Here is a 14,513-nt window from a genome sequence, read left to right as displayed (position 1 = left end):
ATTAGACATTGTTTTTAAGGTTTGTTTATGTATTAGACTTGTGTAGTTTATTACTAAATAGGTTCCATTGACTTGCAACCCAAAAGAGATGCATTAAGGTTATTTAGAGACGACTATATATTACTTTTATGACTGTAATTTTTGATAGTTATGATAATTTGCATAAAAAAGTTTTTTTTTTTTTTTTGCTTGTTGTAATTTGTAGGAACAAAGATCGTACATCAACTTATAACAAATTAACTAGTTTCATAACATCAGTCGTATACTTCAAATTCTTATGTATATGGTTATTTTCGAGATCGAGTTTTTTTTCTAATATACTTGGTTCTCAAATACATGTTTATCTCTGGGTTGGGGTTTCAAACTTGATATTCAACTTTCTTGGGTTTGATTTTTAATTTCATTGTGGGTTAGATGACCACATGATTATGAGGTTTGTATCGATTAGTATCTAAGCAAGACTTTTAAAATCAAGTTATATCTTTTATTTTCTTCTTGTTAGTTTCAAATTTCTTAGCTTTTATTATCTTTGATTTGGTTCTTAAGTATTTTGTATCTAGAACTTAAGGTGTGTTGGAGATTAGGGTATCCATGACAGTTCAAAGTGTTTTTTATTTAGAAAATGCATCAAAATAATTTTTTTTTTTAAATTATTTTTGATATCAGTATATCAAAACGATCTAAAAATATAAAAAATATTTTTTTTTCAAAATTTAAGGAACACAATTCAAGCCTTCCCAAACACACTTAATAATTTATGTTTAAAATTCTTCTATAAAAAAAAAATATTTCAGATTACATTAATTTTTTTGTCGAGATTAGCTACATTAGGTTTTTTTTTTTCCCCTTCTAAAGGAAGCAAATTACGAATTCATGTTAGAAGTTGATTTTTTTTTCAGGGTTGCTTTAAAAGTCATAGTTTCGGATCAATTCTTTTTGAATTTTCAATCCCGGGTCATTTTGGTTTCATAATTGTTCTGTTTATATTCGAGTCAAATCTTTGTCTTTCCGTATCATATGTTCAATTCTTGTTGCTTCTTCGTCTTGTCTTGTTACTATCTTTGCAAATCGCCATAATAAATTTGTGTGAAATATGAGGGTAGTGTAAACGCGTGAGTGAATGGGAAACATAGCAGGTTCTATGCATTTGCTCCCTCTCGGGTCCTTTTCCTTTCCAACCTTTTCTTTTTCCTTTTTGATTGTTTATTTGCTTCTTGCTTGGAGATACTGATTGGTTTAGTTTGTTACAAATTGCTTCTAGCACGTCCAAGCCATATCCTCGGTCAAGCGTTTCATCAAACACCTTACGTGCTGATGCTGCTTCTCCAGGATCACTCCACCCTCTCACCAAAATGATGCAGGTTTTTGCTTTTGTCTTAGATTTATGCTTAACTGTGTCAAAAAGTTGCTATGTGCTTTTCTAAACATTTGTGTCTGCGTTTTGCCTTTTTTTTTCCCTCATAAAAAAGCCACAGAGAAGATAATATGTTTTTGCATTTGGATCAACCATCAGTATTGTGAAACGATTATGGTCGTTGTTAGTCTCACATTGGAGATTAAAGGACGGCCAAATTGTGCTCAGAAGCAGGTTGCTATTTTTCCATTAGATTCTAAATGCATTGTCTGTTTGTATGTTAACAATTCCTTGAAGCCTGCCCAGAGAGGGGTACAACTGTTCTTGCAATTGCTTATGATGCAAGGAGTTGCAATGCTTTTGCAAAATAGATATCAACACCAGAGTCTCTAGCTTTGTTTAATTGTTATTTTAGTCTAAGCGAATGGATGTTGTGCGGGGAGAAACAGCTTGTATGGATGGATAATTATGGCTACTGAGTCCTGTACTCTTCATTCTGCAAGTGTTTATGCCATCTCTTATCTGGTGTTCTCATATACTGATGGAACATGCCTGCTCTACTAATCATAAGCGGAGCCTACTCTTCTCATAACATTTTTTTTTTTTTTTTTTTGCCTCTGCTAATTTTGTATATCCTTTGTATGGTCTGAACAAAAGAAGCAAAGTGTTAATCTGATAGCAATTGACTGTCGCACTACAGGCATGAACACGTTGCAGCCTGGTTGTAGGTTTCACTGAATTACAAACACGATCTCATTCCAAGCAGCAAATGTTTCTGATTTCGTGAAATGATTAGCTGATGATTTTGTTATCAAAAGTGATTGATCAGTGGACAACCAGAGCGTTTTTTCGTTGCATTTACAGCTTAAAAAGTCTTCTTCCCTGAATTTGCAGGAGGTGTACGAGCCATTACAACATAACACCAACTTGTTCCATATATTCCAACTCCAAGACATTACAAGTTTCTTGGAGCTGGAGGCACGAACACAAATGCTCCGATTTATTAATTTATTTGACTATAGAAGAAGGGTGTGGTCGGTGCTGGTTTTTTCGTTTTAATTTTTAAGAATTGATAGAATGATGGGGAACTAGCCTTTAAGCTTCAGATGAATATTTAATTTTGTTATTATTAACAAAACACTCCTAGGCCCATAATAATAATTAAAAAATGAAGAAGCATAGCGTGATGTGAAGGCAAAAAATAATAATCTCAAGACCATGACAAAAGAGAAAAGAAAAGAAAGGGCCCAAAACACCTTCATGTCACAGTTAAAAAACCCATAGCAAGATTTCAAACAGCCAGGCCCTATAGTAAAAGCTCCGAAAAAACAGACACAGGTTTAACTTGAAAGAAAAAACCGAATTGAACTAAATTACTCGGTTTGAACTGGTTGGTGAATTTTGTTCGATTCACAATTTTTAAAAAATAAAAATTATCGTTTGATTAGGTTTTTAAACCCAAAATAGAATAATAATAAAAAAATACTTATTTATTGCAGAGATATTTTAATGTAATAAAAATATTTTAATATATTAAAAATAAATAAAAAATATACACTAATCAAACCATGATTTTTAATTTTTTATGTTTTTCAAAAATATTTTTTCGTTAAAAATATTTTTATTTTAAAATTATAAAAAAATAATTTAATATGTTTTAATTAGTATAATTTTTTAAAACATTTTCACTAGTATTGTAGGTTGGTGAGAGGCTATTAATGTTACCTGGTTTGTAGATATGGATCCGAGAGGGAGTTAAATTAAAGTCTTGATTATTTGATGTAAAGTGATTTTTTAAAAATTATTTTTTAATTTTTTTGGTATTTATATATTATTAGAAAAGTTGGTTAATAAAAAATATTTTTTAGTAAAAATAATTTAGCTTGATTTTCAGAGAAGTATTTTTCTTTTATTTTAGGTCAGAAACACTTTCTAGAAATTATAAAAAAATTAGAAATTATTTATTGATTGTATCAAATTTGATCCTCAAACTTTTTTATCACTATATATATTTTATTTTAAATATTTTTTTCAATTTAATCTCTTAGAATTTAATTTTTATACTAACTTTGATCCTAATTTTTATAATTATTATTTTCTTTTTTTTTTTTATTTTTTTTAAAAATTTTTCTATCAAATTCATTGCTCATTCTTTTGATTATTACTTATTTTATTTGAAATAATTTATAAAATAATAATAATTATTATTTTAATTTCTTTATCTTTCAACTTTTTTATTTGTTAGATTTGATTTTTATTATTATTTTTATTTAAAATAATTTATAAAATTATATTTTTTTCAATTTCAATTTTATTTAGTTTTTTAATTTATAAGATTTATTCTTTATTCTTTTAATAAATTTAAAAAAATAAAATATTAATAAGTTATTTTTCAGCTCATTTTCTATAATACAATTAAATACTAAAAAATATTTTTACTTTATTTTTTATTATACTAATAAATATTAAAAACTAATTTATTTTCTTGAAATTTATATTTTAAAAAAATTACTTCCCATCACCAAATCAATAGGTGATAAATATCTCTAAATATTTCCGAGGAACGGAGCAATAATTACAGAGGGCCCGGGTCCATTAGAATCATTAGGAGGAAGACATGGAGGAGGGGCCAAGCCTTCGGCATAAACCTATTTTGTCTTTGAATTAATGGCCACGAGAAATTGATAAGCGTTATGAATTAATTTAATTTCTAAACCGTTAAAACAACCAATCTTGAGAAACTTAATTTCTCATCCACGATCATCATTAAAGCATAAAATATTAATAAAAGCCTCGGTCCTTGGATCCCAACACAAAAATATAAAAATAGCAAAAGAAAACTATATATATATATATATATATTAAAAAATTAAAAAAAAAACACCCCTATTTTATGGGAATCCTCGTCAACAAGATGATGTCGTATTCGGGTTTTTTTGTTTTGTCTTTTTTTTTTTAATAACATATTGTAATCATTACCATGGGTTGATGCAATAGATCCATGATGGGATTCCATTTTCTGCAATTCTTATAGTCATCACAGTAGGATTATGAGCACATAAAGAGTTTGCAAACTCGAAAGCTGTTTGTTGTTTTGATCAAAATATCGGAAAATATGTGGCCTTTTTGGTGGAAAGGACCATCTGGGTTCTCACCTAGATCAACAGCCGAGCAAGTTACTCAAGGGATTGATGCAACTGGTCTCACTGCCATTGTTACAGGTCTGAAGCCGATCCGGGTTTCTTTTGTTTTCAAGTTTTGTGCTTTTTTCTGTTAGAAACTAAACGCACAAGTATTTGAACCTACTTACTCTAGGATTTTAATTTTTATCTAACATGTTCATACTTCGATCATTTCTTCTCACAAAGTTTAAGTCTTGTTTGGCTTCTTGGAAAAGCGAAGGAAAAATAGACCCATGAATCTCATATACCCTGTTTGTTTGTTTGTGTGTGTGTGTTTTTTGACGATGTCAACTAATTCAAGTAGTTGTGTTATGTTCAACGTTTCAAGCAGTCAAAAGAATTTCGAGGTTCGTGATGATAATATCTGTTTTTTGCTTTTGTTCTGATTGAAACTTACGGGAAAAATCAAGACTTGTTCTTGCTCATTTGTAAAACGGAATATGCAAAGTTTCTTTCTTTGGGTGATCATTTCCGGGTTTTCGTGCTTTTGCCAGTTTTTTTCCCCCTGTACATGGATGCTAAGCTATTTTTTAGTTCGTGCAAGATCTATAGAGACGAAGTTGAAAATGTCTGGTGAATATATCTGGGCTTCAAATTCTTTTTTTAGCACGTTCTAGGCTCTTGCAGATGTTAATAAACTTATTTGGCCTAGGTAGCTTGTAATCGTGGTATGTTTGGAATTTAATTACTTAATTGCACATAAATATATTTGGAGAGGTTTTACATACCGCTATACCAGTTTTGTCATGCTCCATAGATGGGGATCACTAGTTAATATTTGGAGTGGAGTTCTCTTTATCTTTCTGTTTCTAGAGAGTGGTCCGCTGCAGATGGGATTCATTTTGGAACTCACGATTTATCATATTCTTGGGGCGAGACTTTCTACATCAGAATGGAGTTCCTATATCAGAATTTTTCTATTCGTGTGTTGATCAGTTGTGGACAGCTTGCTATATTTAGGGTTCTGATGGCAATAGATATACATTAGCACTTTTAGTAATTGGTTTGTTAATCTGTTAATGCATTCCATGCCTAATCCATTTCAGGAGCCTCAAGTGGCATTGGAACGGAGACCACACGTGTTCTTGCTTTGCGTGGTGCCCATGTAGTTATGGCAGTAAGGAATGTGGAATCTGGTACGAAAGTCAAAGAAGAAATACTCAAGGAATTCCCTACTGCTAAGATTGATATTATGCATCTAGATCTCAACTCAATGTTATCTGTGAGGAAATTTGCATCGGAATTTATATCTTTGGGTCTTCCACTGAATCTCCTAATGTAAGAAGACTAAAACTGAAACAATGTTTCTTATTTGTACTGTATATCCGTTTTGGGTCACCATGGTTAACTTTTCTGTGTCACTCTTATGATGTTGGTTGTTCCTGCTCATTCTTTTCTGTAGTCGATGTGTTTGTGCTTTTAAATGGAACTGGCTAAGAGGCAATGCACCTCTTTAACTGTGCCCACTGAAGACATCCTACACACATTTAGTTTGTAATTTAATAGTGAGAATTAATATTATCTTTTCTTGGTTAAGTAACAATGCAGGCATTATGGCAGCTCCTTTCATGCTTTCCCAAGACAACATAGAAATGCAATTTGCAACCAACCATGTGGGTATGTTGGACATAACATTATAAATTGTTTGCATATCTGCCATTAATTTGATTGCAGTATCTATTATGATAATGAAATGCTAGAGAATAGAATTTAAATCTTTAAATGAAGGGAAATAGAGCACGTGCAATAAAAATGATCCAGCATAGACAATTTAAATTCGTGTTATCAAATATGAGATTCTTGAACCTGGATACCTTGAGAGCCACGATACTGAACAACAAAAAGAACACAACTTGACCTCTTTTTTCACATGTCTGTGAATACTGTAATCTTCAAATTCATTTATCTATTTATTCAGTCTTATCAATTATTGTAAATGAAGATGATGAAAATAAACATTAGTCTGATAGCTGTGGAAAAAACAGGAAAAAAAAGAAGAAGAAAGTCCCTTTTCACCAAATCTTGTTTTTCAATGTTGGGAAATTTGAAATGCTGCATATTGCCAAGTGCAGAAGTTTGGATTCATAAGAGATTTTATAATTTTGCAGGCCATTTTCTTCTGACAGACCTTGTATTGGACACCATGAAAAAGACAGCACTTGAAAGCAATCAAGAGGGAAGGATTGTTATCTTATCATCAGAAGCTCACCGTTTTACATACAGTGAGGGAATTCGTTTTGATAAAATCAATGATGAATCAGGGTAACACTTTCTCAGTATCATTTTGTGAATCTTGTCTTGGAATGCTGCTCAGTCTGTGCTATAACACCAGACACTAGTCAATTGTTCATGTATTATATATGGACTGGCCTTTCTTTATCTAATTCTACTTGTTTTTACCGTTTTGTGCTTGATAATTTTGCAGATACAACAGTATTTGGGCTTATGGACAATCAAAGCTTGCTAATGTATTGCATGCTAATGAGCTCACAAGGCGCCTTAAGGTAGTCCATGGTCTCAAGTTTACCAAACAGCAATCTGCTATTGAGATGATTAAATTTGCTCCCTAACTGCAAAATGGGAATTTCTTTTTCTTCTTTTTTCCCTATTTCAGAGATTTAATCTTACCTTCTTGTGGTTAAAGACCAGGTGGCTCTCAAATTTAGAATAGTTTCCAGTGGAAGTATGAGTCATTGCCTTTGCTCACCTTATTTGATGAAGTTGAAATAGATAGATTTTTGGCGCTGAAGATCCTTTAGTTAAATCAGTACAAATCATGGATGACAAAAACAGTTGATCAGCATGTTCTTTGGCTGTGACTTTCATAGTTATAACATTTTTGTCCAAAATAAATTCTATGAGCACGTTTTTTATTTCCCTTTTTCTCTTGCCCATGCAGGAAGAAGGGGTCAATATAACTGCTAATTCAATTCATCCTGGAGCAATTATGACCAATCTTCTGCGTTTCCACAGTGTTATTAATAGTAATACTCTGATGTATCTGACTTGTTTTTGGTTCCCCTACGGGGATTTTCTTGGCCTATGGGAATTTTCTTCTGGATTAAATTTGTTGTGTATAATGCAGGTGTTGTAACTATGGTTGGCAGATTTGCGCTAAAAAATGTTCAACAGGTATGTTCTTTGTTTCCATGGAATACGTGGCAGCATGACCCAGGATTAATTTGAATTATAAAATCCATACGCAATTATTGGACTACCTCTAAAACACCACATAGCTTATTAATTTCTTTTATATGATTATAGGGAGCTGCAACTACATGCTATGTGGCATTGCATCCACAAGTTAAGGGGGTAAGCGGAGAATATTTCATGGACAGTAACCTGTCTAAAGCTAGCTCCTTGGCTAAAGATGTAGAACTGGCCAAAAAACTATGGGATTTCAGCTTGAGCTTAACCAACCCGAAGTAGTCCTCTGAGCTGTGCTGTGTATTGAAGTAGTTGTTTCTTGTTTTGGGGAAGTCAGGAAACTTGCAAACTTGTTTCACAGTTTATACATACGAACATGTTTCTTGTATTAAATCACATTGCATCTATTTCTAAATGCGTGGTTAAAGATTGGAGGTCCCCCGCTTTCCCATGTTGGTTTAAGATGGTAGTCTATGAAACATGTCTATAAACATTACCTCTAGTTCCACCCTATTTGATTCAAATTACTTTGTTCATCATTTTTGACGTAGGAAAGAGGCTAAGGTCTCCATTTTTTTTTTTTTAACTTATGCGTAGAGAGAGTTATATACGTTCGCTTTCTTGCCTATTGATCCAGTCCACCAGGGATTTACTTAACTTTGAATACTATAATTTGATGATGGAGTCTTTTATTTAAGGCACTTTCTCCAGTCAGTCCCTCTCTGGACCAATCCGAAGGAAAATGCCTTTTTTTTTTTTTTTTACCTGAACCGAGGTGCACGAATTTCCAGTGTAGCTTCTGTAGTATTTTGTGGTTGCACAACACACAAAGATTCATAATGAATGTTGACGTTTCCTTTACCACCGATGATATTTTTCGGACCGACTGGCCGGATATGGAGACATCTGGTTTGAGCAATTTGATCAGGACTGGCTATTACCTCCCAATAATATACAAGTTTTACTAGTCTAACGATCCATCTAGAACGCTACTCTGATTAAGGAAAGAAAAGGAAAGCAAAGACTGGCTATCACCTCCCAATAATATACAAGTTTTACCAGTCTAACGATCCATCTAGAACGCTACTCTGATTAAGGAAAGAAAAGGAAAGCAAAGAAGACAGCAAAATGAAAAGCTCTGTGCAAATATGCTTATCATGTTCCTATCAAGCTTTTATTTATTTACACCAGATAATTCTCCATGGGGTCATGGTATGACTTTTGATTTTGCAAATTATTTGAGTAAATTATAGTCCCACTATTCTAATCCCTCTAGTTTCATAAATTATCAATTAATCTTTTGTTCACATTTGACCGTCAAGTCAGTCACAGAACCAAAGGGGAAAAAAGTCTTGCTCAGCAAATGTGAACACATAGGGATTAGTTAATTAGTTTTTAAACTCGAGGGACTTGATTGTTTAAATCTTAAAAACAAAGGGACTATTTAAAGTTATAATGGACGTTTTATATTACGCTGCCTTTTTTGAAAGTCAAGCACCGGGGGTCTGTCGTTCTATTTGGGCAACGGCACATCATGGAATTTGAACAAAACTAAAGAATAGCATGATGGCATGCAATAAATAAATATTAAGAAATCACAGGTGGCATTTAACAATTCTTGGTGGCTTCATCCTTGAAGACTTCTCCATATAATACTTGATACCGGTCCATACCTGCTGCTACTTGTGAGAGGTATATACATTAGAGTATGCAACTTTTGGTGTAGTTCAGAACCTGCCAACATGGGGTTTTTTGGAAAGAAAGGGCCATCTGGCTTTTCTTCCAGTTCCACAGCTGAGGAAGTTACTGAAGGAATTGATGGAAGTGGCCTCACTGCTATTATTACAGGTATGTTTTTCTTATCTGCATCATCTATATGCTCCTTTCATGTTCTTTTTCAATTTCAAATCTTTGGTTTCTGTTTTGTGCTGTGATTTTGTTGATCAAGATAAGTGGCAAAGTCAGTGATCTGTGGTTGTTGGTTTGTTCTATGCATGGATTGCTAGCAATTCTGATCCACTTGAAATTTCTGTAGTTTCTGTTTCACATTAGAGTAGCATGAGATGAGTGAAATTCTCTCATCTGAATATTTGTGTAGAAGATTCTCGGTCAGGGTTTTAGCACTGGTGGTTGTGGGATATCCTCCCAGAAGGCAAGAACTTTCTGATTTTATAGCCAAGTTTGACCAATTTCAAATTTGTCTCTCCTGTGATTTATAAATTCTATGCTCTTAAATACTGCGGAGACTTCTAAAATCGTAACTGTGCTTTTCATACCGTAATTTCTCAAAATCATATTTGTTCTTTTGATGGCAGTAGATATCAATGTCAGTGGATATTTTGTCATTGATAGGATAGGTTTTAAGTTTGTTTCTTTGCCTAATTTCAGGAGCATCAAGTGGTATTGGCACAGAGACAGCGCGAGTTCTTGCTTTGCGTGGTGTCCATGTAGTTATGGCAGTAAGGAATGTGGATTCTGGTAATAAGGTCAGGGAAGAAATACACAAGGAAATCCCCAGTGCCAAGGTTGAGGTTATGGAGCTGGATCTCAGCTCAATGTCCTCAGTCCGGGAATTTGCATCCAAATATAATTCCTCTGGTTTGCCACTGAATATCCTTATGTAAGACAACTAATTTGAAGCAATTCTCTGTAGTAGATTTTGTTTTGCTCGTATATCAAAATTGTTATGACGGGGATTTCTCTGTATCTGTGAACAACTGGTGACATTCCATGCCATTTAAGATTTCTTACAAAATTCAATAGTGAAGACTAATATTCTTTTTCTTTGTTGGAAGTAACAATGCAGGGATTATGGCATCTCCTTACTTGCTTTCCAAAGACAACATAGAACTGCAGTTTGCAACCAACTATCTAAGTATGTTCACATAATTATGCAGATTCTTTTTTTCTTCTGCATTGAAGGAATGATAGTTGTACATATCAAAGTGTTGTTCTTTATATAACAGTGTTTTCTATCATTTTGCAGGCCATTTTCTTCTTACAAATCTTTTGTTGGACAATATGAAAAACACAGCACGTGAAAGCAATCGAGAAGGAAGGATTGTTAACCTATCTTCATCAGCTCATCGTCATCCATTTCCTGGAGGAATTCGTTTTGATACTATCAATGATGAAGCAGGGTAACAATTTGGCAGTACCATTCTGTCAATCTTCTATTTTCCTTCTGCTAAGTGCCAAGTCATGCTGTAACACCCGCATATGGGGGCTTCTGTCATGTATTATTGTGATAAGGCGCATTTTCTTAGTTTCACCCTTTTGTTCACGCTGATTTGCAGATACGGCAGTATAAAGGCTTATGGGCAATCAAAGCTTGCTACTCTACTGCATGCTAATGAACTTGCAAGGCGTTTCAAGGTACTCAGACATTTTCAAGTTCATCGAACAGGGGTTTGATAAATAAAGATACTGGAACTTTATATCCATTTTTGTCGTTCTTTATTCATACAGGAAGAGGGGGTAAACATAACTGCTAATTCACTTCATCCTGGAGGAATTCATACCAATCTTTTCCGCTACCACACTGTTCTTAGTGGTAATTCCTGACCTATGTTAATCACACCTTGCATTAATAAATTTCTTCGTTCATTCACTAAATTTTGAATTTTCTGGTCCTGGGTTAAATTCTCGGCAGGCTTTGCCAGTACTATCGGCAGATTCATGTTCAAAACTGTTCCCCAGGTATGTTCTACAATTTTCATGGAATGCGTGTCCTGCAGGATCAATATGAATATGACAGAAAGCGTCATATGTGCAAATTCAAATCATACGACCCTTTCTGTTTGTTACCATGCCCACACAGTTTCTTTGTTAATTTCTCGTACATGGTTGTAGGGAGCTGCAACTACATGCTATGTGGCATTGCATCCACAGGTTAATGGGGTCAGTGGGAAGTATTTCGAAGACTGTAACATATCCAAATCAAGCGCTTATGGCCAAGATGCGGAATTGGCAAAAAAACTATGGGAATTCAGCTTGCCCTTGACCAACCCCTAGTTAAGTTTGATTGCTTCCTGCCTCCAAACTAGCGCGATGCCTGTTTACTGCATGATTATGCAGAGCTGAATCTTGTTCTGTATAAGTAGTTATGAAATTTGTACCGTACACATAAAATAGATATGTTGCCTAAAATTTCCATATATAGTCAAGTTTTTGTTTAAACGGGCCTTCATTTGTGATCAGCCTCTGGCATTCTGGTGTGGTGTCTCTCTTCTTCCTATATTTATTTTTCAATGGAAATAAACAGTGTTTTGTAATAATTTTAGGCTTTGTACCGGAAGGGAATACAAATAATAATAATTATTATTATATATTGGACACGTTTCCGTGTAGAAATGGCAGATTTATAATTTCTTTTATTTTGTGGATAGTGTAACAATGATAAATTTATAATTTTTTCTGTTTTTTTATTTATATTTGATAAATTTATTATTTTATAATTTGTTTAATTATAATCTTTTATTTTTGTTCTTATCTTCATTATTTTGTAATTTTTTTAATATTTTTGGAAAAAAATATATTATTTTTTATTCTTTAAACTTGAAGTATTTATAATCATTTTATACTTGGTCTAGTTACATTATTTTTTTATCTTTATTTTTTTTGTAATTTTTTTCTTTATGTTTTTTTTTAAAAAAAGTTATTATACAAAAACTAAAATATGAAATGATGTACCACCATAGTAATTGTAACAATGCTATATTGTAAAACTCTGAAAGGTTAAATGCAAAATATAGGTTTATGTATGTTTTGCCTAATCTTGAAATATATGGAAGGAATTGTCTACATATTTTGTGCTTGAATTACCTCATATATGAAGAGAAATAAATTTTATTTTTTATGTAGTTGATAGATTTTAAAAGATAACACAAGTTATTCCTCGCAAAAAATAAAAGCAACGATGAATCTATAATTAATTGATCTTTCTTTCGAGAGGTAGTTTGATGCCATGAAATGCTGCAAACCATCATTTCTAATAGGAATAAGTATAAGAAGGGTGTGATGCTTATACGAAGATTATTAGAAATTTATATCATCATTAATTTTAGAATTTATGAGATTAGTTATGATAAGTAGAAACTCATCTAGATATCCATGGTTATCTAAAAAGAAAAAAGTACAAGAAGGTGGTTGATGCTGTTTGGGAAAAACATTGAATGTACATTAGTCACTCCAGTTTAAGTAAATCAATCGATTTGGCGTTGTTGGGTTTTGTTTTTTGGGCCATTTCTCTCCCTTGGTCAGTCCTGATAAAGTTGGTAATCCACAGTTACTACAGCTGCTTGTCTTATGCACGATCAAAGCTTGCAAACATATTGCATACCAAAGAGCTTGCCAGGCGCTTGAAGATACACTGTACATTTTGTCGGCGAAAAATTGTTATCGTATAGTATCGTTTACGGCCATCTATCATATACTTTACCATCTTGTGAATCATGTAATTAGCATATTATGATATTGTACTTCTTAGTATATTTATCGGGATCTTAGGGAAAAGAGAGGTCATTGTGGATGATTTGCTGCCTTTTCCCTCCTGGTTTTGCAGGAGGAAGGAGTAGAGATAACTTCTAATATTTCACTTCATTCTGGCTATGTCTATACTGATGTCCTACGCCATGAAGGTTTATTAGGGGTACATCTTGGGATTTCTAAGCCTTTTTGGCTAACATTTTCTCAGGCATGCAAAAAATTTCATTCATCAGCTGGGGAGGATATTTATCTAGCACTGTACCAATTCTCGGGCATGATGCAGGCATTTTCAAGATGATTGATAAACATGTGCTGAAAAACACGCAGCAGGTAATCTTTATTCAATGTAGGAGTAACAATAAACAATCATTCCCTTCAATGCAATTCTGTTTGTTAATCTCTTCAAAATACTTGATTGCAGGGAGCAGCAACTACATGCTATGTGGCATTACATCCACAAGTCAAGGGGATAACTGGAGAATATTTTGTGAACTGTAACACAGCTAATTACACCATACTCTCGGGCTAAAGATCCAGAGCTGGCTAAGAGGTTGTGGGATTATAGCTCGAGCTTGACCATCAATGAGTAGTTGAAATTTTCTGCTAAGAAAAATTGCAGATTGATTTTGCATCGCTTTGAAGTTACAAAGATCTACCAGGGGTTCTTCAATGTCTCAAGATGTACCTTACAGAGAATCGGACACTACCATCAAAGAAGTTGCATAATTATTTTTGCATTGCTAAAGGTTCAAGGGAAAATAATTATTCTTTTTTCTTTTATTTTGACGAGAAGTATCCATGAGAGGATTAACTCGCAAATAAAAGGGACACTTAATTCCTTTCTTATTTATTGGCACAAAGATTTTGTGTGCAAAATAGATTAACAAAAAAAATGGCAATGTTTCTCCAAGGGATAGAATTCATGATCAAGAAGAATTGCTGCTTCCTGGAGTCGACTCTTAAAGTTAGCATCGAGGAACGTTTTGTTTCCCTGAATGGCCTAGACGCCTCTAAAATTGCTCCATAAAGAAGCTTCATATTTAGAGATCCCAGTGTCTTATCCGGATGTTGGTTTGCTTAACTCAGTTGAAAATATATTTGAGTTATAGCATGGTTTAATAAGTCGCACATAGCGTCTACGATTACATATAAAATTAAAGCCCCTGAGCTACTATCTTCTCCTTTCTCCCCTTATTCCCCCTTCTCCCTCCCACAACTATCTACCCCTCCCCTCTCTCTCCACCGCTAGTCATTTATCACTTTCTCTCTCCCCCTCCACTGTGAAACACACCCAAAACACCATGAAATAACCCCTTTCTCTCTAGCATGAGATCACCGCTCTT

At 33.6% G+C, this 14,513-nt stretch overlaps 2 protein-coding genes and 1 long non-coding RNA gene across 3 annotated transcripts; all 3 read left to right on the top strand.

Moving 5' to 3' along the window:
* Nucleotides 1–960: 960 nt before the first annotated feature.
* On the top strand, nucleotides 961–2,054 carry LOC105124370 (uncharacterized). The gene is made up of 2 exons (XR_842035.1): nucleotides 961–1,361; nucleotides 1,470–2,054. It is a non-coding gene; the product is annotated as an uncharacterized LOC105124370 (long non-coding RNA).
* Nucleotides 2,055–4,262: 2,208 nt separating this feature from the next.
* On the top strand, nucleotides 4,263–8,226 carry LOC105124369 (short-chain dehydrogenase TIC 32, chloroplastic-like). The gene is made up of 8 exons (XM_011024372.1): nucleotides 4,263–4,575; nucleotides 5,583–5,814; nucleotides 6,074–6,153; nucleotides 6,645–6,798; nucleotides 6,962–7,040; nucleotides 7,436–7,520; nucleotides 7,622–7,668; nucleotides 7,801–8,226. The coding sequence occupies exons 1-8, from the start codon at nucleotides 4,470–4,472 to the stop codon at nucleotides 7,963–7,965; spliced, it is 948 nt and encodes a 315-aa protein (XP_011022674.1). The 5' UTR covers nucleotides 4,263–4,469; the 3' UTR covers nucleotides 7,966–8,226.
* A 960-nt stretch (nucleotides 8,227–9,186) lies between these two features.
* Nucleotides 9,187–11,960, top strand: LOC105124368 (short-chain dehydrogenase TIC 32, chloroplastic-like). Its single transcript, XM_011024371.1, has 8 exons — nucleotides 9,187–9,531; nucleotides 10,072–10,303; nucleotides 10,479–10,558; nucleotides 10,670–10,823; nucleotides 10,980–11,058; nucleotides 11,152–11,236; nucleotides 11,336–11,382; nucleotides 11,536–11,960. The coding sequence occupies exons 1-8, from the start codon at nucleotides 9,426–9,428 to the stop codon at nucleotides 11,695–11,697; spliced, it is 945 nt and encodes a 314-aa protein (XP_011022673.1). The 5' UTR covers nucleotides 9,187–9,425; the 3' UTR covers nucleotides 11,698–11,960.
* The last annotated feature ends 2,553 nt before the right edge of the window (nucleotides 11,961–14,513 follow it).

This window comes from Populus euphratica, unplaced genomic scaffold (assembly GCF_000495115.2).
Source record: "Populus euphratica unplaced genomic scaffold, PopEup_1.0 scaffold4.1, whole genome shotgun sequence".
In the NCBI taxonomy this organism is placed as follows: domain Eukaryota; kingdom Viridiplantae; phylum Streptophyta; class Magnoliopsida; order Malpighiales; family Salicaceae; genus Populus; species Populus euphratica.
The sequence above is the reverse complement of the archived record's forward strand: the minus strand, read 5'-3'. Positions and strand labels throughout refer to the sequence as shown.

What these genes read in the sequence shown, in the direction of transcription:
- LOC105124369 (XM_011024372.1), top strand. Translation starts at nt 4,470, where the DNA reads ATGTGGCCTTTTTGGTGGAAAGGACCATCTGGGTTCTCACCTAGATCA. An exon ending in CTTCCACTGAATCTCCTAAT is followed by an intron (nt 5,815 to 6,073) that starts GTAAGAAGACTA and finishes TTCTTGGTTAAG; the next exon opens with TAACAATGCAGGCATTATGG. An exon ending in CGCTAAAAAATGTTCAACAG is followed by an intron (nt 7,669 to 7,800) that starts GTATGTTCTTTG and finishes ATATGATTATAG; the next exon opens with GGAGCTGCAACTACATGCTA.
- LOC105124368 (XM_011024371.1), top strand. Translation starts at nt 9,426, where the DNA reads ATGGGGTTTTTTGGAAAGAAAGGGCCATCTGGCTTTTCTTCCAGTTCC. An exon ending in CCTCACTGCTATTATTACAG is followed by an intron (nt 9,532 to 10,071) that starts GTATGTTTTTCT and finishes GCCTAATTTCAG; the next exon opens with GAGCATCAAGTGGTATTGGC. An exon ending in TTGCCACTGAATATCCTTAT is followed by an intron (nt 10,304 to 10,478) that starts GTAAGACAACTA and finishes CTTTGTTGGAAG; the next exon opens with TAACAATGCAGGGATTATGG.